This window comes from Podarcis raffonei, chromosome 8 (assembly GCF_027172205.1).
Source record: "Podarcis raffonei isolate rPodRaf1 chromosome 8, rPodRaf1.pri, whole genome shotgun sequence".
NCBI lineage: Eukaryota > Metazoa > Chordata > Lepidosauria > Squamata > Lacertidae > Podarcis > Podarcis raffonei.
This window is the reverse complement of record NC_070609.1, coordinates 82,235,875-82,260,054: the sequence shown is the minus strand read 5'-3', so window position 1 is coordinate 82,260,054 and position 24,180 is coordinate 82,235,875. Positions and strand designations below refer to the sequence as shown.

The window sequence follows — 24,180 nt, the reverse complement described above, 5'->3', positions numbered from 1 at the left end:
CCATAAAGAAGGCTGATCGCCGAAGAATTGATGCTTTTGAATTATGGTGCTGGAGAAGACTCTTGAGAGTCCCATGGACTGCAAGAAGATCAAACGCATCCATTCTTAAGGAAATCAGCCCTGAGTGCTCACTGGAAGGACAGATCGTGAAGCTGAGGCTCCAGTACTTTGGCCACCTCATGAGAAGAGAAGACTCCCTGCAGAAGACACTGATGCTGGGAAAGATGGAGGGCACAAGGAGAAGGGGGCGACAGAGGACGAGATGGTTGGATAGTGTTTTCGAGGTTACCAGCATGAGTTTGACCAAACTGCGGGAGGTAGTGGAGGACAGAGGTGCCTGGCGTGCTCTGGTCCAGGGGGTCACAAAGAGGCGGACACGACTAAACGACTAAACAACAACAACAATGCCCTATAAGGGATTAGTGTGGAGGTGACTCAGAATCACGAGGGGAAATGGAGAACAGTTAGAAAGCTATTGCACATGCTTAAAAGGGCTATGAATATTAGTCAAACTGCCCCGGGTGGAGCTGAAGCTAATCAGCATGAACATGGGGTGTACAGTGGGGGTACATATGTAATAGGAGGACCTGTAAACTGCAATTTCCTAACCAATAGGAGATTGTAGGAAGGGAATTTGGATGGGCTTTAGGGTATTTTTTTTGTAAACTTTTGATGTAAACAGGACGGTGCCCTCCCTCTTTGTAGCATGAGCTGGGGAGTTGCCGGTGCAGCGCTGTCTTGAGAATAAACAACTTGTGGTTTTGCCTGATCTTGGTGTCAAGATTCCCTTCTTCTCACAGAGCAATTGGCTACCTCTGGGGAAGATCCCTGGGGCAAATTTCTCCAACAGGGACACCGAATCCCTTGGTGGGTGTTTGAGATGCAAAAGCCAACCCCAAATTTGCGTATAACAGTCATCGGCAGTGTGGGATGCAGTAAGGAATCGAGTGATGCTAAATGGCCAATAGGTCCTGGAAAGGAGAACAGGACCAAAATGGCTGCCATCATGGTAGTGGTTTGTTTTGGGGAATGGTTCACTGTTTCCTTCAGTAATTTCCAGTATTCTCTTTTTTTCTTATTTTCCCTTGTACAAGAGTGTGGTTTTTATTGTTATTTTGCTTTCTTCCTTTTAATCCCTTCAAAGGGAGCCAGGGCTTTCTGAGGAAACCGCAATGCATTGTGGGTATTAATAGGTCGTCCCGGGGAGATGGACGCGACTGCGCACGCGCGGAAAAATCAACGGCCTTCGATCGTGTGTGTTTGTGTATTTTCCTTCGTTGTTGTTTTTTAAAAAGCCGCTCCCCTGCTCCTCGTGCCTACGTCACTGCTTGTTACTACGAGGTGGGTTGGGGGAAAGAAACCCCGCCTCGAAAAGTGGGCGGAGCCAAGAAAAAAGGAAGCGACGGGGAGGAGCAAGAGGGAGATCAATCAAAGAAAGTAACCCGCCCCCGACCGGATTGGAAGTAGCCAATCCCCGCGAAGATGCGCCGCTCTCCCCCCCCACTCCACCCCTTCGTTGCGGCGCGGCTATGCCGTCGCGTCTGCGTCTGACGTCACAGCCAAGCGCCGAGGCGCGGCTAACAGCTTCCCCGGCACCCCGCCCTGCTTTGGGCCTTTCGCGTCGCTCAGGGAGAGGCCGGTTCCACTTCCTGGGGCGTCCAGTCCGCTTCCGCTTCCTGGTCGCCCTCCCTCTTTCCCTCCCTCCCTCCCTCTTGCCTCTCCTTTTTCCGCCCCCCTCTGAGGGGTCGTGGAGCCGTGGGATGGCTCCTCGGCTGCAACTGGAGAAGGCGGCCTGGCGCTGGACGGAGACGGTGCCCCCCGAGGCCGTGACCCAGGAGCACATCGAGGCGGCCTACCGCGTCGGCCTGGAGCCCTGTCAGCGCGGAGCCTGCAGGTAAGCCTCAGGGGCCGGCAGGCTGGGCTGGGGCCCCGGGGGAACCACAGGGCGGCGTCGGCGTCGCCCTGGAAATCAGCCTTTTGTACTGCAAGTCAATGGCAGGGCACCTGCACTGCATGCAGGAGCCCCCAGGTTCAGTACCCGCTAAATAGGGCTAAAAAGAGGCTCCCTAACGGAAAACCTGGAGATCCACTCCTGCCAGTCAGTGTAGGCAGTATTGAGGTAGGTGGACCAACGTGGCGACTCGAGAGAAGGCAGCTCCCTATGGCACACAAGCCCCACCTGTTCTCCCCCACCCACCATTTTATTTGTTTTTATTAAATGTATTAGTTGCTTTTTTGCCGTGGCTACTCAAAGCGACTCTCTGGGTATTCTAGAAGTTCTTAGGAAGGGCTGTGCAGCTCAGTGGTGAAACACCTGCTTTGCACGTAGAAAGTTCTGGGTTCAGTTGCCACCCCAGTAGAACATGGGAAAAGACTGAAACCCTGGGGAGCCGTTGCAGCCAGTCAGAGTAGGCAATACTAAGCTGTATAGTTCTCATTTTCTGCTTCTTCATGGTCAGGGACCCTCACTGAGATTGTTGGTGTGTGAGGAACCCCAACACTGTACCTATTCTGAACTCTTTCCTCTCCTCTAATCCCTCCTTTCCCCTGTTTTCAATTGTGAACTCAAGGGTGGGGCTTTTGTCTTTTGTGTAAGTTCATGTGCACCATATAATTAAAAGCAGATGATCTATTAAGCATCTGGGTGACTAGATGGGAATGGAAGGAGGTACAGTTACACATGGTTTGTCTTTAACTTCCATGCTAATTTAAATAAAAAGCACAGGTCAGATGTTTATTGAAGGTTGTTATGGAAGGGGCTTGTTGTGCCCGTAAACCTCTCTTTTGCCTGATACAGGAGGCAAGTGGTTTCATCTGAAACTGATATGCTTGCAACCTCCGTGTCATTTAAACCTGTGTGGTATAGTACTATGTCAAACTAAGACCTGAGGGACCAGGGTTCAAATCCCCACTCATTCATGAAGCTCACTAGGTGGCCTTGGGGGCCAGTCCGTTCCTTTCAGCTTAACTTACCTCACAGGGTTGTTGTGGGGACTAAAGAGGATAGAGAGAACCATTTACACCACTTTGAGTTCTCTGGAGAAAAGACATGATAGAAATGCTAAAAAATAATAACCCCTTTTAGCAATTCTGATTTATAAGCACTTTTCAGCAAAAGCAGCACAGAAACTGACAGCTAGGCAATGCGGGGAATGTGCAGAAGTTGTCCTTTTTGTTGAAATTCGTAGGGGGGAGGAGGAAATGTGTTGGGGAGCATCATCAACACTGGCACTCTACCTGCAGTTACCTCAGGGCTCCTATGTGGTTGGTGGGGCTTGTAAGCTGCACTTGCGACTAATTGCTGGAGAGGTGTGCTGGAAGTCACACAGGTGGCATCAGGACATAAGTAGTCTCGGTTAGCTTTAGATGATAGCAATGTGATGAGGTCAGAATATTGGGTTCAGATCCTGCTGCTTTCTGCTTTTGCAGGCGAAACTGCCGAGGAAACCCAAACTGCCTGGTAGGAATTGGTGAGCACATCTGGCTGGGGGAGATAGATGAAAACACCTTTCACAATATTGACGATCCAAATTTCGAGAGGAGAAAAAAGGTAACGCTACTATGGTCTCCTGGTACTCCAGGGTTCATGTGCTGGCCCTGAAGCCTGTGTGAAGGAGGATTATTTCCCCCAAGATGCACCCTCAACTTGATTCTGGTTTATAGAATTGGAAGGCTTGAAATTTCCTTTGTGGTCCTGGCTGTTTTGTCAGAACTGATAGAGGTTTCTTAGTGGTAGCTGTAAAGTTCCTTTGCCAGTTCCGTGAAGTAGCTGTCAATAAGAGGGACTGAGTACTGCAAGCAGAGCTTTATCTGACTGTTTCATCTCTTGCAGAGAAAAATACCCTTGGATGAGCCCTCCCATGTACCGGGAAGCTTGTAAAAATATATTTTGGTATTTCTTCCTCATTAGTATTTTTTTAATAGCTACATGGTTTGGATTTTATTGACTTTTCTTTTATTCTGCTATGTTTGTTTAAATGTTAGACATATCAGGCATTTTATGGAAAGTCAGGGGAGAATGAATGAATTCCTATGCCCCACAAATAACCCAGAGATGCATTTTAAATAAAAGGACACATTCTACTCATGTAAAAACACACTGATTCCGGACTTCCGGGTTAGCGCCATCGACTAATGGCGGATTCCCTCTGAGCTCCGGAGGGAATCGGCTCCGCAGGATTGGGTCTGGCTGCTGCGGCGACGCGGGGACCCTCAAAAATCACAGGCGGTGAAGCCTGTGAACCTGGTGGCTCGGCGGGCACCATTTGCGCCCCCCGACCTGCGAAGGAGCCTTTTTAAAGGCTTCGGAACAGGGGACGGGGTGAGCAGTGCGGTGCTGAGAGTTGACTGCTTCTCCTGCGGAGTGAAGCCACATTGCCATGGTCGGAGAGCGCTGACTTCTTCTTGTGAACAATTGGATTCTAAAAGTAACAACCCGTGAGTATTACGGAAATTGGAACTGTAAAGAATTTTTTTTTTTAAGAATTAGGCACAGTCGGGGAAGGTGTAAAAAGGAAGTCTGCCTCCCCGTCTTGTAAACAAGTTAAAGCAAGGACCTGCTAACTAAGGTCGAGAGAACCTCTTTTTTCCTTCTTTGGTAAAAGACTTTAATTTCACGGTTTGGCAGTATAAGAAATCTTGCTGGAGGATAAAGAGCTAATTTTGGGAACTGAAGTGCCACCCTCCCGGACCCGGGAGTGTTCCGCAAGAGAGCCTGTTGATGAGGTACTAAAGAGTTTGACAGCTGTCAAATTAGCTGTCAAGACGGAAAAAGAGAACTTTGTTTCTGTTGCTTCTGCTGGTTATATCTGTTACAATTTTGTTACAATTTGTTGAAAACAAGGAAGAACTGATACAAACTAACTGGATTTTTGGATTTGAACTGGAATGAATATTAAGAAACCAAAATCCCTCTAGAGGGGGTTTTGGGACATTACAAGAATGGCTGGAAGGGGGAGAATTCAGGCTGAATTGGACAGAGTCTTTGTTCTCTTGGGAAAGTTACAAGGCCAAATTGATGTTTTGGCTATAAATGTTACAACTCTGGACTCAACTGTAAACAATATCATTGAATCTGATAAGGATTTGAATCAGGAAGTTTATTCAACTGAACAGAAAGTGAAACTTGACAACTTTGAGAATTTGGAGAAGGAGACATATGTTGTCCCTGAAGAAAAGGAAGGAGGAGCTGTAATTCTGCAGATGATGAAGGAGGACTTGAGGTCTGACATGATGGTAATGAAGGAAAATAAGAACTTGATGTGGAAAATCTGGCCTGAATTGGACATTGAAAAAAGGAGAGATCTCCTTATGTGGAGATCTGAAGACCTAAGGATTACAAATTTGCTTAAGGTGGAGGTTGGAGCCTCGGGGACATTTGGACTTGAAAGGAGTAAGTAACAAGATTTGGGCTTCACTTTTAAGTATGGAGGACTGGTTGGAAGAAACATGGATCCTGAAGGGCCAGAGCTTCTCCGAGATTTGGTGTTTAATTTTAAGGACAATCAAAAAAACTGGCAGAGAGCAATTGAGAGAGAATTAAGAGCCTCGGATGTGAGATCTCCAGGCTAATACTAGATTAAGACTGATGGACATTTGTTGGGGACTGAAACCGGGAAAGGGTGGGGTGGGGTTTGGGAATCCAAAGGGTACATAATTATAATGTGTTTTGTTTTTATTTTGTTTTTGTAATGTGTATGAAAATTGGGAAATTCATGGAAGGGAATTTGGGTCGACTTTAGAAAGAATGTTTTAAGAATGTGTATTGATGTATAAGTATTGATGTTTAAGTTTGGATAAGGTAAAATTGGTTTTTTAAAATGAACTAAATTAAATGAAAATAAGGTTAGCAAAAATAAATTGAGGAAATGGATGAAAGAGAAAAAGTAAAATAATAATATGTTAAATTAAGTATAGAAATAGGTTAAAAATTATGGATAAGGATTTGCTGAATTAACAATTTGAACTGGAATACAAGAAAGGGAGGTATGAGGAGGTCAGGGAAATATGTTATTGAAAAATAGGTATTGTGAACTTTATGTGTTTTTAATCTTTTTTGCTTTTTCCTTTTTGATTCTTTTTTATTGTATTAAATTTGAAAATCTTTATATATATATATATATATATATTAAAAAAACACTGTTTCCCGGACCCTCCACGGGCTGGATTTAGAAGGCGATTGGGCCGCATCCGGCCCCCGGGCCTTAGTTTGCCTACCATACTGTAGTCATCTCCAGTCATCTCTGACAACTGGCTATGCTTACTGCGGCTGTTGGAGGACCACAGATGTTCCCCAACCCTACTGTGAAGTCCTACAAATTCAACCCCCAAAACAAAAAACTATTACACAGGTCAAGTGCACTAAAGGCAGGATATATTGTCTTGAAAGGACCTCCCGGCCACCATCTTCTGGAGGCTCTTGGTAACGTTGTGGAGGTAACCTCTTGGTGGTTCGCCTGCTGGGTGCCGTCCAGATGTTTTGGACCACAACTCCCATTAACTCCAGCCAGTATTGGCTGTGTGATGCTGGGACTGATGGGAGTTGGCGTCCAAAACATCTGAGGGGCAGCAGGTTGGCAAAGGGCTGCCCTTGTGACCTGCTTGGTGATACCTCTGTTGTGTGTTTCCCCTTCCCCTCACAGAATGCCTTTGTGGGTCTCACAAACCTGGGTGCCACCTGCTACGTCAACACTTTTCTGCAGATGTGGTTCTTGAATTTGGAGCTCCGCCAGGCGCTCTACTTGTGTCCAATTGCCCGCCCTGAGTACGTGACAGCAGAGGCCACCGCATCAAACAAGGGTAAGTTGGTCAGACTTTTCCCACTGCTCACTATCACATGGGCAGGTGGCTTTTGATTTGCTCTGACAAGGCTCCGTCTGCTTGGAGGCTGCTACTGTGCCCTGATGTTTTATCTACTTACATAGCTATTGGCTTTTGTGGTCCTCTCAATATAGCAGCGCTGCTTGGGCACTTGTTCCCATTTTACAGATAAGGGATAGAGTTTGAGAGAGGAGAGTTTTGCTGAAGGTAATGTTGTATATCCTGAGCAGAGGCAGTGCATTATCCTCTAGAGACCACAGTGGATTCTCATGGGCACCAGAGTATCTAAGCAGCAGCAGAGTTGCAAACAAACCTTGACAGAAAGGAAATCTAAATGAAGAGGAAACCTTCCCTTTCTGAAAGGGTTTGGTTTTTTAAATTGTTATTCAGAATGGCACATCTTGTTAGTTTTTCAGTTGCCGGCAGATGATATGCTGTGTATATCTGTCCCAATGTGTAGCAAAGTGGGGAAGGGGGAGGTCTTTTATAACAGTGTATGCAGAGGAGGGGTGACCATTGTCAATATATGCGTCATGGTGGGTAAATCTCTGAAGGAATCCTCTTGCCTTTTAATAGATTATGAGCCTCAGACGATTTGTGAGCACCTCCAGTACTTGTTTGCTTTGCTGCAGAATAGCAAGAGGCGCTATATCGATCCATCAGGGTTTGTTAAAGCGCTGGGTTTGGACACAGGTCAGCAACAGGTAACGTTCGGGTGCGTGCGTGTGAGCGCGTGTTTTGCCTTGCTCTTTTCTGCGGAAGCAGCTGCACATCAATCCGCTTGCCCTCTGTAATGCTAAGCCGCAGTTCCCTGAGCTGAAGTGAACCAGGGATGTTTAGCCACCGAAGAGGATAGCCCTATTCCATTCTTAATTTCCTTGTACATGGCTGAGGCGCAGTGCCATCCCCGAATCGATGCAGTGAGGGGTAGTGGTGGTTGCTTTGCCTCCTCTTTAAAAGAGATATAACATATAACAAAAGAGCTAAGCACCCTCTTCATTTATTTTGTTAGTTTGTTAATTTACCTGTGTTATCAATGCTGCCTTTGCAACTGTACTGTTCTCCTAGGATGCTCAGGAGTTTTCCAAGCTGTTCATGTCCCTGTTGGAGGATACCCTAACCTCACAGAAAAACCCAGATGTGCGAGACATTGTCCAGAAGCAATTTTGCGGAGAGTATGCCTACGTCACAGTGTAAGTTTCTCCTCTTCTTAGTCTTTTGGTGCATTAGCTTTGTGTATTCCCAATTCAAAGTGCTGATTTTGACCTATAAATTCTTGTGTGGCTTAGGACCCCAGTACCTCAAGGACTATCTCCCCACATATGAACCAACCAAGACCCTACTATCGTCTTCCTAGGCCCTTCTCCATGTCCCTACTCCATGGGAGGTCCAGAGGGTGGCAACATGAGATCAGGTCCTTTTCAGTGGTGGCTCCCCATTTGTGGAACATTTTCCCCAGGGAAGCTTGCCTGGCACCACTGTGCCAGGCTCCATGCAAAAACATTCCTTTTTAACCAGGCCTTTGGGTTTTAATGATACATACGGCCTTTTTGCGTGGATAGGATGTTTGTACAGTGGTACCTCGGGTTAAGAACTTAATTCATTCTGAAGGTATGTTCTTAACCTGAAACTGTTCTTAACCTGAAGCACCACTTTAGCTAATGGGGCCTCCTGCTGCTGCCGCGCCGCTGGAGCACGATATCTGTTCTCATCCTGAAGCAAAGTTCTTAACCTGAAGCACTATTTCTGGGATAGCGGAATCTGTAACCTGAAGTGTATGTAACCTGAAGCGTATGTAACCTGAGGTACCACTGTATAGTAGTTTTTGGAAAACAGAATTTTATTTTTTATTTTTTTAAGTTGGCTTATTGTGTATATATACATATATATATATATGTTTGGTTTTTGCTTAAAATACTGTAAGTTTCTTTGAGCTGCCATGGGAAAAAAGGTGACCAATAAATTTAATAAATAATGATATCCGTGATTTCTGAAGAAGAAATTCTTCTTGAGGTAGTCTTCAGCGGTGTTTTTTCCTCTTCCCCAGCTGCAACCAGTGTGGCAGAGAGTCCAAACTTATATCAAAATTTTATGAGCTTGAGTTGAACATCCAGGGCCACAAGCAACTGTCGGACTGCATCACAGAGTTTCTGAAGGTATCAACTCTTCCTTGGGAGTTTTCATCCTCCAGCCTATTATGGTTTGAGGCCAATTTCCTTTCCACTGCTCTTTGCTTTATCTCAGACTTAGTTTGGGTGGGATCTGCTTAGAGGGGATTGATTCTAGTTGGCCCTAATTTCTACATATGTCCTTTAGTTTGTTGGTCCTTTGGGGATTTTTGTGCCTATGGAGCTTTTATAAAAATTAATTCCAACAGGCTGCCTCAGAAGGATAATCTTAAGTGTGGTCTCTGTCAAATTAGCAACATTATAAATACTATTTTAATAGGTTCAAATGTGAATATTAATAAGCGGATGTTTATTTTTTGTTTGAAATTTAATATATATAATATATATAAATTTAATATATAAAAAGTTTATTCCATGAAATTTATACACTGCTTGATTATTTTAAAAAAGCCTCAAAGTCATATGCAAAGAGAATAAATTGATTAGGATATTTTCTGAAAAAGGAGATAAGAAGGGTCCTCCTTTGTTTACTGTCTCCAGATGTAGACAGTTTGGTTTCAGCTTCTGCGTATCAAGTGACAGCCCCCAAATTCCGGTCTCCTGCCATAGAGGCTGTTCTCAGAATACCACTGAAGGAAGACCCATAGGCATCCTTGACACTCTTTCCATGCATGGATTCAGGAGCTGAAGAGTGGATTTGATGCCAAAGGGTCTGTTTCCACCTAGGTGAACTTATAGCCTGCCTCAGGGGCATCCAGGTGACTTTTGTTCCATTTGTCTCTTGCTTGGCTAGGAAGAAAAGTTGGAAGGGGACAACCGCTACTTCTGTGAGACCTGCCAGAGCAAGCAGAACGCCACCCGCAGGATCCGTCTCCTCAGCCTCCCATGCACCCTCAACCTGCAGCTCATGCGCTTCGTGTTTGACAGGCAAGTATCTCTTCTTGTCCCATCACCCCAGGGTGGGAGCCTTCAGAGCTGCTGTGGTCAGATCCCTCTATACTGGAAGGAGGCAGGCTTACACTTACACCCCCCCAATTTATTTTATTTCACAAAATACAAGAAGCACTTCAGAGCAGTTTACAAAAAGAGATAAAACAAACGAAATTATCAACAAGAAAAATCAGTAAGAAAAATAACAAGGGAAATAGCAAGGAATTAAAACTTGCACCAGCTTTGTAAACATCTGGGTAGGCTTGCCTAAACAAAAATGGTTTCAGCAGTTGCTGAAAAGAGTACAGAAAAGGCTCCTGTCTGCTGTCAGCATAGGTGCTGCAACACGAAAAGATTGATTTCTTACCAAGGCGGAATGGATATTATGCGACATCTATAACAGTGCCGCAGATCAAACTGAACGGGACAAGATAACTGTTCGGTGGATTTGTAGCTGGTTGATGGACTTAACCCGAAGACTGCTCACTAACATTCCCTCATCATCCTGGGAAAAGGTGTTAAGTGGGGTGCCACAGGTGCGTTGTGAGTTGCCAAACTTGGCCTTACCGTTTGCTCTTTCTTCCCTTGCTTCCTTAGGCAAACAGGCCACAAGAAGAAGCTGAACGCCTACATCGAGTTCTCAGAATTGCTGGACATGGAGCCCTACATGGAAGACAAAGGTGAGGTTATGATCTTACGTAGCCAAGTAGCAGCTTGTGTTTGGGCATGAAGGGATGGCAGTTGGTGTTGGTCTATTAGGCCAAACAGGGCACTGCCCCAGCGGTCTCACTGCCCTTCACCAGGCCCTGCCTTGCCTTCCTTCTTATTTACTACCAGTCCAGGTTTGTGGCACTTACTGTCAGCATCTTCAAACTCAGTGTTTCCCCATCTAGAACTCAAAAAGGAGGAGGGCAGAGGCAAAAGTAGGTCACTCTGTCACCACCCTGCTGTTGAGCTCCCTGCTTTCTATTCTGCCAGTCCCAATGTACACCAACCATGGCCCAAGGGGTTGGGGACAAAAAGGCTGATCTCTGCCTCCCAGAAGATTACAATGACAAAGCCGGTAACGCCATAAACGCTGTAGGGGCTATTCTCTCTGCCAACCCTATGCCTTGCAGGGGGTTGGACTAGATGACCCGTGGGTCCCTTCCAATGCTACAGTTCTCTGATTCTGTGACCCTCCTTCCAGCCAGCATCTTTGTCTATGAGCTGAGTGCAGTCCTCATCCACCGTGGCGTGAGCGCCTACTCCGGCCACTACATTGCCCACGTGAAGGACCCTCAGACGGGAGAGTGGTACCGGTTCAACGATGAAGAGATAGAGAAGATGGAGGGCAAGAAGCTGCAGCTGGGGGCAGAAGAAGACTTAGGTAAGACCTCGCCGAAAACACGCAGAGGAGGCCCTGGCTCCTATAAGCAGTTAGGAGTCAAACCATTTGGAGCAGCCATGGTGGGGAGACAGCCTCTGTCCCTCCAAGTGTCCAAATCTGGTGCAGTTGCCCTGACTGCCTCTATGTTTTCAGGCTCGGTTCACCAAATCCCAGATTCAATCAATAAAGCAAGGGACCTTGATGTCTGCGTCCTGGCTTGCATTTGCCTGGGTCCTGCATTCATTGCCTGAGGCGCTTCCCTGAGAGTGGTTTGGAGGGTGTCAGCAAGCGACAGGGCCTTTTTGGTTACGGGCCCCTCTTTTTGGTCTTTGGAATGCTCTCCCTAGTAAGGCCTGCCTTGTGCCATCGTTAATGTTGTTTCAGCATATCTGCTCTCTGAGGTATTTGAGGGAACATGATTATGTTTCTGTGTTATATCTTCTTTGGATGTTATTGAATTAGACCCGATGGTCATTTTTAATGGTGTGTGTGTAAGGTGCCTAGAGGCATTTTGTATTAGATGACGAATTTAATGATTCCCCAAGGCCAGGGAATTGAGAGAATCGTCGCTCAGCACCATCTAGAGGGCCACAGAATAGAGAAGACTGCCTGTCTCTGTCCTGTGAGCACTCCTGGATTGACACACTGTGGGGTTCCTTTGGCCCTTTGGATGTTGCTGAATTACAACTCCCATCATTCCTAGCTGTGCTGACTCGGGCTGATGGGAGTTGTAGTTTCAGCAACATCCAAAGGGGCAAAAGCTGGGTATGCCTGGTGTATTGGGACCAGCAATGGGTTAACTAGTCAGTTGCCGTTTCCATCAGCAATAAAGCTTCTTGTGCCTTGGCATAATTATCCCCAGAAGAAACGGCTCCATTAACGTGTTTATGCAACCCACGTTTGGTGAGGCTTATGTGTGCTAAGCAGTGTGTATCTGATAGCTCCAAATTGCTGGCTCTCGTGTGGCCCTTTGGAGGTAACCACCTTCAGTCTTGGCTCCTTGCTCTGTGCTGTCTTCCTTCCTCATGTGCCTGGCAGGTGATATGAATGGGGCATCCATTAAAAAGTAAACATGTTAATGGGGGGGTACATGGGGATCCACCCAAATAAATTTGGCGCTCTGGCAAAGCTGCAGAAGTGGGGTGGGAGGGTCTGGCCAAAGGTTAGCTGCATTGAACCTGGCAGATGAAGCACTCTGGATGGGGTGAGATGCAGGGCAATGCCTTGCTAGGATGGAACGCTCAGCAACCCAGGAGCCACCACTGAAAAGGCCCCATCACAGATCAGCGAGTTGAGAGGGAAGAGTGTTCCAGGTTCTGCTTCCGTGACAGGAGAGAGAGAGCAGATGTCTCAGGGCTTCTCTTGTGCTTGGCTTCTCTCTCCCCACTAGAGCCTTCTAAATCTCAGACTCGGAAGCTCAAATGTGGGAAGGGGGTTTACCGCTCTCGGAACGCCTACATGCTGGTGTACAGGCTTCAGACCCGGGAGAAATCGCTGAGTGTTGAAATTCCAGGTAAGGCTGGAGTTGGAGTTTTGTGTGCTTGTGTGTTGTCCATTCTTTCCCCCTCTGTGCACCCAGGGTGTGGCATTTGCCTGGCGCGTGTGTGTGCAGGCAAACCCGTTGTGGGGCACATGTTAAGCTAAGCAAGCCACCTTCTGTCCACTCAGCAAATGTTGGGCACAGGTGGTGATGTTTTCTTTCTTCCCTCAAATAGGTAGCTTGCTGAGTCAAAGGGGGAATGCTGGGTGTTTTTATACAGTCATACCTCGGGTTACAGATGCTTCAGGTTGCGCGTTTTCGGGTTGCGCAGTGCGCCGAACCCAGAAGTAGCGGAACGGGTTACTTCCGGGTTTCAGTGCATGCGCAGAAGCGCCGAATCGCAACCTGCGTGTGCGCAGACGCAGTGCTGCAGGTTGCGAACACTGCGGGTTGCGAATGTGCCTCCCGCACGGATCATGTTCGCAACCCGAGCGTCCACTGTATAAATTTATCTGAGTCCCCATTTCAGTTGATCACTTGCCCATCCAGTTCTTTCTTCCTAGCTGTTAGGGCATAGAGAGCCGCCTTATAAGTAACAGAGTCATCAGTATCACTCTGCAGCTATTTCACACTGACCACCCTGGTTAGATTTGTTTCCTTTGTGTGAAAAGGGCTGTTATGAATCAATTTCTTGGGTCTGTATATAGTGGATGTTGTCGTAAGTAATGGCAAATGTCCTCTACACATTGTTCCCCCCAAGAGATGTTTTATATTGGTTGAGGAGGTGGCAAGTCAGCTTGGTGGTTTCATCAGAAACCTTACATGAGCTTAATCCTCCTTTGGTGGAAACCTGTAAATTACTCTCAAGAAAACATTGGCTCAGGGGGGGCGTTATTATTGGGGGCAAATTGCCTCTGAATGCCATTTGCTGTGGCTCATAAGTGGAGAGCGTACTGTTGCACATGGGTCCCATAAGGGCATAGGGCATAGGCCTCCAGGTATAGGGCGGTGTATAAAATGAATAAATAATAATAATTTTGTGTTGGCCACCGTGCCACCAGGATGGTGGAAGAGGTGGGTCCATTTTGGCTTGCTCCAGCTGCGGCCAGACTCTTCTGATATTCTTATTTTGGGGGTCGTCTCTCAAATGGGTCGGCAGAACGGGCACTACTGCAGTTGCAACGTAATATCTGTTCTGCATTTATAAGAACTCAATATTTCAATGTGGGAGCACCTGCACTCTGGAACTCCCTGCCTATTGATATCGGAGAGCTGCCTTCACTGTACTATTTTTGGCACCTGCAAAAAACATCTCTGTTGAGAGAAAGCCTACCCAGATGTTTAGAGAGTTGGTGCAGGTTTTAATCTGTTTTTATTCTATAGTTCTATGAACGTTTGTTCAAAAGTCTGCAATTACTGTTGTTAATCCTTATTTATAGTTTGATTTTTTAAAATCTGTTTTGTTAAACTGCTTTTTCGGTTTCTTTTGGAATCGAGCAACATATGAATTTGATGAAACAAGATGTTTCCCCTGGGGTGAATGGATGCCTGTGGGAATGACTCTCAGTCAAGGCCTTTAGGGGTGTAGCAAAGGGCTTCCTCTTTCTTTTGTGGGGGATGAGGGCCGGGCTCCGTTCTCAGTCCTAATTCTGTTTCTTGTCCCCCTCCCCCCAATCGGCCAGCGTTTTTGCAAGAGCTCGTAGAGAGGGACAACAGCAAGTTTGAGGAGTGGTGCACAGAGATGGCCGAGATGCGCAAGCAGAGCGTGGCCAGGGGCAAGATCAAGCACGAGGAGGTGAAGGAGCTCTACCAGAAGTTGCCTGCCAAAGCTGGTCTGTAAGATCTTCCATTTGTCTTTTAAAAAAATAAATATTTGCAGTATTGCATGTTAAGGATAAGACTGTTGTAGGCGAGGTTTGGAGGGTGGGGTGACGAGTAAGCCTCCTGAGGCTCCATCAGAGTGCCTTCCATCCCTGCTCCCGCACCCACACAGTGCAAGCAGACATCAGTGGAAGCTTTGCAAGAATTATCTTCCCAAATTCACATCAGCTGTGCTCTCTCTCTCTCGGCCATGTCTAAAAACATCTAAACATGTGAAAGCATTTAAAATTTGCCTTGCATTCCCCCCGCTCCCATTGTTTGGATCTCTAATGAAGCCTTCCTAATTAGCAATAATTATATTACTTTTATCAAATCCTGTGGCGTCTAGTTCCGGCCTGGAAAATTAAAGTCGTTTCTGCATCTCTTGGTAAAGATAATCACTGCTGGCAAAACTTAGAAGCAGTTGGCCAGCCGCCTTAGTCTTAAATCCCAAGAGGAAATATTGGAACAACGTGTTGCATGGACATTGGGTGCTAGCCAAGTTTCCTTTTTGGTTTTTCCAGATAGTCTAATGTTCTGTACAGTACAGCTAAACTGTTGCTGGGCCCCAAGATATTTGTCTACCTGTTCTTCTGTCAACCTAGGGTGTTTTACGATCTGCAGTGACTTAAAATATTAAGAAACATGGCCACGGCTCTGTTTACTGAAGTGTTTGCTGCTCTGAGCTGCTTTATCAGGAAGGGCAAATCAATAACAAAATAATTTTAGATTCAGGTGTTGGTCTGACTCAGTCATAATAAATAAAATAAAAAAGTAATTGTCCAGTAGCACCTTAGAGACCAACTAAGTTTGTTCTGGGTATAAGCTTTCGTGCGCATGCCACAGGTCTTCAGATAATTTTACTTTACTTTATTGAGAGCCAGTGTGGTGTAGTGGTTGGAGTGTCAGAGTAGGACCTGGGAGAGACCAGGGTTCAAATCCCCGCCCCCTTCAGCCATGAAGCTCACTTGGTGCCTCTCAGCTGAGCCCTACCTTGCGGGGAGAAAATGGAGAGGAGGAGAACTATGCATTGCCACCTTGAGCTTCTGGGAGAGATAGGTAGGCTATAAATGAAATGAGATAAATGATGACATGTGGCAGAACGAACTGTTCCACTGTGGGCAAGGCTGGGGTGGTGTTGGTGTCCTTTAACAAATGACTCTTAAAAAAACACAAACCAGGACCAAGTATATCTCCTGGTATGCCCCACAGAGAAACTTACGGTCTTCAAATAAAAACATCTTTAAGGTCCCAGGCCACAGAGAAGTTAGGCTGGCCTCAACTAGAGCCAGGGCTTTTCCGGCTGTGGCTCCGATCTGGTGGAACACTCTGTCACAAGAGACCAGGGCCCTGCGGGACTTGACATCTTTCCGCAGGGCCTGCAAGACAGAGCTGTTCCGCCAGGCCTTTGGCCAGGGCACAGCCTGACTCCCTCCCTCGGCAATCTTCGCGGAGCTCTGGCCCAATGGTGGCCAGTGGCTTGAATTTAATTAATTTTATAATGAATGATTTTAGAGTGTTGTTTGTGTTGTACTTTTGTATTGTTTTATTGTTGTTAGCCGCCCTGAGCCCGGCTTCGGCTGGGGAGGGCGGGATATAAATAAAATATTATTATTATTATTATTATTATTATTATATTGGAAAGAGTGTGTCTAGCACTCCTCACTATAATTGCACTACTTTCCTTCACTATAATTGCACTTCACTATAATACCTTCACTATAAACCTTCACTATAATTGCACTTCACTATAATACCTTCACTATAAACCTTCACTATAATTGCACTAGTTTTCCACCTGCATGGAGTTACCTTACATTAAGGGAGCAGTCGCACGCATGGCTTGCTCCTTCATGCATCCATGAGCTGAGGTTGTTCATCCTCATTTTGGCTCAGCGCAGGGGAGAAAGTGAGCAGCTGGGATGTGGTTGGGCTGATGGAGCCTCTGTTTGCTCTGGGAGTGTGTGTGTGTGTGTGTGTGAGAGAGAGAGAGAGAGAGAGAGAGCGAGAGAGAGAGAGAACACATCACCATGCAGCAACATTTTCAGTGGCCTAAGCCCCTTTCTTGCTTTACCCCCCAAATAGCTGGAGGAGCTTCTGAGGGTGGGGTGCTGGAGTTAATTTTCTGAAGTTCAGGTTGTTGTCCTATTTTACAAGTGTTATACTCTCACAGTCTGTGTTAGCGTTAAGCAGAGGAGGCCCGTAGACATTAACTGACAAGACTAACTTGGGTCCACTAATTTCCAGAGCTGCCTGGTTGGTGCTGACCCACAATATGGCCTTTTTAGTGGTGGTTCCCCGGTTGTGCAGCTCCCTCCCTAGCAAGGTGTGCCTGCCTCCATCATTACTCCCTTCCAGGAGGAATTTTTAAACATTCCTGTTTACCCAGGTGTTTTCCGTGGCTTCATAATACTATTCCAGGCAACCCTTGGATCATTGGATGGAAGGATGTTCTTAACTCTTTCAAATTGCTTTTAGGGTTTTTTAAAAACTAACTTATTTTAGATGTTATCTGTAATAGTTTTCATTCTGTTTTCAAAGTGCTTGCTACGCTTTTGTTTCAAATGCTACATCTGTTTTCCACCCTAGACTACTTAGGGAGAGAGGGAGGGATATAAATTAATGGACTCATAGAATTGTACAGTTGGAAAGGGACCCAAGGGTCATCTAGTCCAACCCCCTCCAATGCAGGAATCACAACTATAAATTATTTCAACGGGTCTACTCTGAGTAGGGCAGACTTGGATACAACCCAGTTTGTTTGTTTCTTGCCAAGTTGAAGATTAGATTGTTTAGATTTTGAGTTTTGCTGGCCAGGGGATGGAATGTGTGATCGTGAAGCTTCACCGGTCAAGGCAGACACTTTTGGTGAGCCCAAGCAAACAGGGCTTGTGGCGCTGATGCCCCACCCCAGCCCTCCTGTCCTCCTCCTCCTTCCAGGCTGCCCCTATGACTTCGTGTCTCTTGAATGGCTGCAGCAGTGGCTGGATGAGTCGACTCCCCCCAAGCCCATCGATAACACGGCCTGCCTGTGCTCTCACGGAAAGTTGCACCCGGACAAAATACCCACCGTCAAAAGGGTCTCTGAATATGTCGCGGACTACTTCTACAAGAGATATGGAGGAGGACCCAGGCTGACAGGTAAGCCAAACCCCAGAAGGGATCATGTCCCAGGAGAGCTTAGCTTAGGGGTCAGCAAACTTTTTCAGCCGGGGGCTAGTCCACTGTCCCTCAGACCTTGTGGGGGGCTGGACTATATTTTGAAAAAAAAATATGAACGAATTCCTATGCCCCACAAAGAGATGCATTTGAAATAAAAGCACACATTCGACTCATGTTAAAACACCAGGCAGGCCCCACAAATAAACCCAGAGATGCATTTTGAATAAAAGGACACATTCTACTCATGTAAAAACATGCTGATTCCCAGACCCTCCATGGGCCGGATTTAAAAGGTGATTGGGCCGGATCCAGCCTTGGGCCTTAGTTTGCCTACCCATGGCTTAGCTCCTCGCCACCTTTGCCTCCCGCAAAAGACCCTGCCTTGTTAGAGGAGCGACCAGTCACGACGGCTCTGCTCTGTCTTCACGGTTGGAGGCAGTAAATCCATCTCAATGCCGGTTACTGGAAGCTGCAGGAGGGGAGAATTCTTCTCCTTGCAGGTCTCCAATAACGAGCACCTGGTTGAGAATAAGAGACTGGACTGGACGGGCCATTGGCTTCATCCAGCAGGGCTTTTATGCTCTTACTAGAGTTCCATAACTTTTGATTGTTTGTTTATTGAATTTATATCCCACCAGCTTTTCCAGGGAGCTCAAGGTGGCATTTAATGCTCACCACAACCCTGTGAGGTAGGTTAGGCTGAGAGGCAGTGACTGGCCCCAGAGCTCACCCAGTAAGTTTCATGGCTGAGGGGGTGGGATTTGAACCCTCTCCTCTAAGGTCCTGCTATTCCCACACTCGAACCACTCCACACTCCACCGGCTGTTGCAATTTCCTTAGCTTGGCAGGCAGCTACCAAGGAGCACAGTGTTTCCTGGAAAGGAGATGTGAGCAACGGGAGCCACTTGTTCCTTATGGAATCTATCCTGTGGCTGGGGCAAAACAACAGTGTTTAAATGGGGCAAATTAAGCCAAGTGATTGCAGGTGATAAAAAGTGCATACTATTTGGAAAGAGAGGAGGTGAATGGACGGGTTAACAACAACAACAACCACACACCCTTGAAACCTCCTCCTCTTGATACTGCCTTCCAAGTGGCAGAGTGCCAGCAAAATCTATTTTGCAGCACATGTGTTAACCTCCAAATGCCTATGCCACACTTTCTTCTGGTCCCATGCCTTTCTGCAGCTGGGAGAGCTCTTTGCTGCCCTGGCTGGTAAACTCACCTTCCTCTCAATTATGCCTCTCCCCCTCCCAAGTTCGTTCCTGCCAGCTGCTGTTCTCAGGGCTGAATCTCGAGATGAAAGCTGTTAAACCCAAGAGAAGCTGATTCGCAAAGGCTGAGAGTGAAGCTGACACTCTCAGACTGAGGTTTCCCCTTTCCATAAAGCGCTTAGCCATCCCTCTCCTCCAGACAGGAACTGGCTGGTGTGCGTGTCTTTAATTGCCACTTAGTTATAATAGCATTTATAAGCTGCCAACTTGGTTTTTTTTTAATTGCATGCAAGAGTGTTAAAGCATCTCAAAGAGTTCTGTCCAGTGTTAGTCCTATTTTACGTAGAGCTACTGACAATATAGGGGACGCGGGTGGCGCTGTGGGTAAAAGCCTCAGTGCCTAGGGCTTGCCGATCGAAAGGTCGGCGGTTCGAATCCCCGTGGCGGGGTGCGCTCCCGTTGTTCGGTCCCAGCGCCTGCCAACCTAGCAGTTCGAAAGCACTCCCGGGTGCAAGTAGGTAAATAGGGACCGCTTACTAGCGGGAAGGTAAATGGCGTTTCCGTGTGCGGCTCTGGCTCGCCAGAGCAGCGATGTCACGCTGGCCACGTGACCCGGAAGTGTCTGTGGACAGCGCTGGCCCCCGGCCTCTTGAGTGAGATGGGCGCACAACCCTAGAGTCTGTCAAGACTGGCCCGTACGGGCAGGGGTACCTTTACTTTTACCTTTTACTGACATTAATGGCTACAGCTAAGTTAGGTCCATTCATTTCGATAGGTTTGCCTGGAGTAAAACTTAGTTGGAGGTGCCCCAGAGATAACAGGAAAAAATGACCCATGCAGAATCAGACTAACTCTCTAACCGCACTTGGCAATACAAGCTTTGCAGCAAACGTTAAAATATTGACACTAGACGTGCTTGCCTACAATGTTCCCAAGTGCTGGTGCTGCTACGCTGAAAGCGTTAGTTTGGGTAGTCATAAACAGAGTTCTCCTCCATGGGATGTGGAAGGGGCACTGGTAGCTCAGTGGTGTAGCATCTGCCGGGCAAGAAGAAGGCCCATGTTCGATCCCCATCTCTGGGTAGGGCTGGGAGAGACACTCTGCCAAAAGCCCTAGAGAGCCACTGCTGCCAGTCAGTGTAGACAGGACTGAGCTAGATGGAGCAATGGTCTGGCTTGGTACAGGGCAATTTCCTATGTCCCTATGTCTCCTGTTCTACAGGCAGGAGAAAGGTTAACTGCTTGTTAAAATCAGGGTCTGATAAACATGCCCAGATGGCAGCGTGAAGAGGGGAAAGGAAGCTGGATGAAGCAGGTCTTCGGATGGAGGAAAGCTGCATCATTGTCTCAGCTGCTTTAGATCTAAGCCCTGCCCTATGGAAGGACACCTTGTCCAGAATGCACAGCAAGGGATATTGTACTGAGGATGATGGCGGTATTTTTGCTCGTGTCTTCCTCCTCAGTCAAAGCACTCTGCAGGGACTGTGTGGTGGAGAGGTGCCGAGTCCTGCGGCTGAAGAACCAGCTGAATGAGGACTACAAAACTGTCTCCAACTTGCTGAAGGTGACCGTCAAAGGGTAAGCAAGTTCCCTTTTCAAGTGTGCAGAGAGTGGCTGTCGGTGGGGGGGGGGCATACTTTGCTGGAGACATTTTTGAAAAGAGAGCAAGTGGCTTGGAAATCAATAGCTGCATTCATTTTATTTAAAAGCATTTCTAGGCTGTTTAATATTTAAATGTAGCTGGGGGAAATTAAATGTCTTTGCAAGACCTCATGTTACATCCGCTTCACGTTACAGTGGTACCTCGGGTTAAGTACTTAATTCGTTCCGGAGGTCCGTTCTTAACCTGAAACTGTTCTTAACCTGAAGCACCACTTTAGCTAATGGGGCCTCCTGCTGCTGCCACGCCACCGAAGCACAATTTCTGTTCTCATCCTGAAGCAAAGTTCTTACCCTGAGGTACTATTTCTGGGTTAGCGGAGTCTGTAACCTGAAGCGTATGTAACCCGAGGTACCACTGGTACATTCTTTCAGGTTATGTCCCGCAGCAACCCGGAAGTACTGGAAAAGGTTACTTCCGGGTTTCGCCGCATGAGCAGAAGCAGCGAATTGCAACCCGCGCGTGTGCAGATGTGCCGCTGCAGGTTGCGCTCTTTTCATGTTGTGAACGGGCCTCCGGAACAGATCCCGTTCACAACCAGAGGTACCACTGTAATAGATAATCTCTTCATGTGCAAGATTTGAACTCCAGTCCTTCTCAGTGGTGGTTTGACATTCCAGCCATTGGTGCCATGCCAGACACACAGCCGCAGAACCACAAAGTCCAGTTATGATAAGTGGAATAAAAATGAAATATGAGTTTGACTCGGTACGGCTTTGATTTATAGCGGGGTTTTGTACAATAGTACAGTAAACTCCCTTCCGTCTCCGTCACAATGGCCACTATGGAGAAATTATCCCAGTGGATGGGAGCTCAGTCTGTAAAGGATTTCCCAAGTCTGTTTCGGTGTCAAGCGGATGACTGCATACGTGCTTGAACACTTTGTGCTTGGTAATTGTTTTAAAAAAAATCAGTGAAGTTTGTATTAAAGAAAAAGATCTTCACAGTGTGTTGCCTCTTTGTCTCCTTTCAGGAATGACGGGTTTTGGGTTGGGAAATCGTCATTGCGGAGTTGGCGCCAGCTGGCCCTGGAGCAGCTGGATGACCCAGACGAGGATGCCGATCAGAGCAACGGCAGGATGAACGGTGATGCCAAAAGCAAAGGTAACCTCCTGCCTCTGCCTCCCCACTCACCCTTTTACGGACACACACGTCTTTGCAGCCTCCCTGCCTAGCATCGGGGCAAAGTCCTGCCTGCCTTCCCATCGCAAAGGGATGATGGCTGGACTCGGATGCTGTTAAATCCCGAGGAAAGGGTTTGCCCGAAGGGCCTCAGCGCACGAGGGGCTCCACAGTTGATCCTGTACTCTTGAGCTGGTGAAATCTGGAACGTGGAACCCCCTCAAGGACGAATCATTATTATTCTTGGTAGAGCATGAAACCCTTAATCACAGGGTCACGGGTTCAAGCCCCATTTTGGGTGGAAGATTCCTGCGCTGCAGAGAGTTGGACTTAGATGATCCTCGTGGTCCTTTCCAGCTCTGTGATTCTATGAATTTTTATTTACACTAGGCCCACAAGTTACACATACTCTTCTTATTTGATTGCAACTTTAGGCAGATTGTAAGTAAGTAAGTAAGTAAGTAAGTAAGTAAGTAAGTAAGTAAATAGTGGAGACCCTTGCTTGCTGGGCTCTGGAGCCTCTTGCAAGATCTTGCAGAGCCATCCAAAGGATTTTCCTTTGCAGAAGCAGCTTTTAAAGCCCTTTGCCCTGCTTTACAGGGTTCTTGGACAATCACACAAGGCCCTGCGTTATGTTCCGGCAATATCTTGCAGAACGGTTAAGAAATCTTGCAAGATCTGAGGCCGCAGGGGTGGTTCCAGGGGTCATTCTGACTTTGCCTAATTTTGCCTTTGAGCACAGATCCCTGGAACGAAACCCCAGTGTAAGCTGTAGGCCTTATTTATGCAATTCATTTTATTGCGTTTATATCTCACCCTTTTCTGTGAGGAGCTTCAAGGTGCCATACATGGTTCTCCCCACTCCGCCCTCATTTCATCCTCCCAGCAGCCCTGGGAGGTAAGTTAGGCTGAGTGGCAGCAAATGGCCCAAGGTCCTGCCCAGTGAGTTCCATGGCCAACTTAGTAATAATAATAATAATAATAATAATAATAATAATAATAATAATAATAATAATTTATTATTTATACCCCGCCCATCTGGCTGAGTTTCCCCAGCCACTCTGGGCGGCTCCCAATCAGTGTTAAAAACAGTACAGCGTTACATATTAAAAACTTCCCTGAACAGGGCTGCCTTAAGATGTCTTCTGAATGTCAGGTAATTATTTATCTCTTTGACATATGATGGGAGGGCGTTCCACAGGGCGGGCGCCACTACCGAGAAGGCCCTCTGTCTGGTTCCCTGTAGCCTCACTTCTCGCAATGAGGGAACCGCCAGAAGGCCCTCGGAGCTGGACCTCAGTGTCTGGGCTGAACGATGGGGGTGGAGACGCTCCTTCAGGTATACAGGACCGAGGCCGTTTAGGGCTTTAAAGGTCAGCACCAACACTTTGAATCGTACTCGGAAACGTACTGGGAGCCAATGCAGATCTCTCAGAACCGGTGTTATGTGGTCCCGGCGGCCACTCCCAGTCACCAGTCTAGCTGCCGCATTCTGGTTAGGGATTTAAGTGTGGTCTCTCCCCAGGTCATAGTCCCAACACTCTAAGCCAGGGTTCAGCAACCTTTTTCAGCCTTGGGCCGGACTATATTTTGAAGAGAGGAAAAAAAGAACAAATTCCTATGACCCACAGACAACCCAGAGATGCATTTTAAATAGAAGCACACGTTCTATTCATGTAAAAACACCAGGCAGGCCCCATAAATAACCCAGAGATGCATTTTAAATAAAAGCACACATTCTACTCATGTAAAAACACGCTGATTCCCGGACCATACGTGGGCCAGATTGAGACGGCGATTGGACCGCATCTGGCCCCCAGGCCTTAGGTTGCCTACGCTTGCTCTAAGCATTGTTGTCCAGCAATTAGTTTTACTTAGTGCTCCCCCCTTTCTGTGTGACACAAGAGTTAAGATCAACCTTTGGGAGAAGATTTGGCTTTATTTTATTTTTCTCTTTTTGTTTTCATTTAAATCAGCCCTAATAAAAAAACAAAAAAAACCTAACTTTGAGAGAGGACTTTGTATATACTTTTTTTCCTTCCTTCCTTCCTTCCTTCCTTCCTTCCTTCCTTCCTTCCCTCCCTCCCTCCCTCCTCTTTTTAATTTTTATTCAGATTAGTTTGGTTTTTTACAATGAAAAAGTTTCAATAAAATTTTATGGAAAGAAACAAAAACAAACTGCGGTTCTTATGCATGGCCTAAATAGGATTGTAAAGTCAGTTCCTTGATCGGTCCCCTAATGCGTGACTCACTGTGGATATCAAATCTCTTCACCTCTTTCACAAGACTGATAGCAAAGAAGTTGGCCCTCAGCATCACAAGTACATTCTAAAAGACACAGCACAAAAGGAGAAAGGGACAGGGAGGGAAAAGGGTAAATGCGCGAACCGGAGGCACCAAAATGGCGGTCCTTACAATGACCAGCTGGAGTAGAGA

General features: G+C 46.8%; 1 protein-coding gene across 4 annotated transcripts in view; it reads left to right on the top strand.

Annotated features, from left to right (window-relative positions):
• Positions 1-1,439: 1,439 nt before the first annotated feature.
• The window catches only part of USP48 (ubiquitin specific peptidase 48), a 40,503-nt gene continuing 17,762 nt past the window's right edge, over positions 1,440-24,180 (top strand). The window contains exons 1-14 of one of the 4 annotated variants that reach the window (XM_053401200.1): positions 1,440-1,894; positions 3,430-3,550; positions 6,642-6,798; positions 7,396-7,523; positions 7,888-8,012; positions 8,867-8,975; positions 9,742-9,875; positions 10,476-10,558; positions 11,068-11,247; positions 12,638-12,760; positions 14,410-14,559; positions 17,528-17,728; positions 20,426-20,540; positions 21,596-21,726. In XM_053401200.1, the coding sequence (XP_053257175.1) occupies positions 1,530-1,894; positions 3,430-3,550; positions 6,642-6,798; positions 7,396-7,523; positions 7,888-8,012; positions 8,867-8,975; positions 9,742-9,875; positions 10,476-10,558; positions 11,068-11,247; positions 12,638-12,760; positions 14,410-14,559; positions 17,528-17,728; positions 20,426-20,540; positions 21,596-21,726 (2,122 nt within the window). In that variant the 5' untranslated portion in view covers positions 1,440-1,529. Of the gene's footprint in view, positions 1,895-3,429; positions 3,551-6,641; positions 6,799-7,395; positions 7,535-7,887; positions 8,013-8,866; positions 8,976-9,741; positions 9,876-10,475; positions 10,559-11,067; positions 11,248-12,637; positions 12,761-14,409; positions 14,560-17,527; positions 17,729-20,425; positions 20,541-21,595; positions 21,727-24,180 lie in introns of those variants that run through there. The other 3 variants (XM_053401198.1, XM_053401199.1, XM_053401201.1) reach the window with 3 other exon arrangements.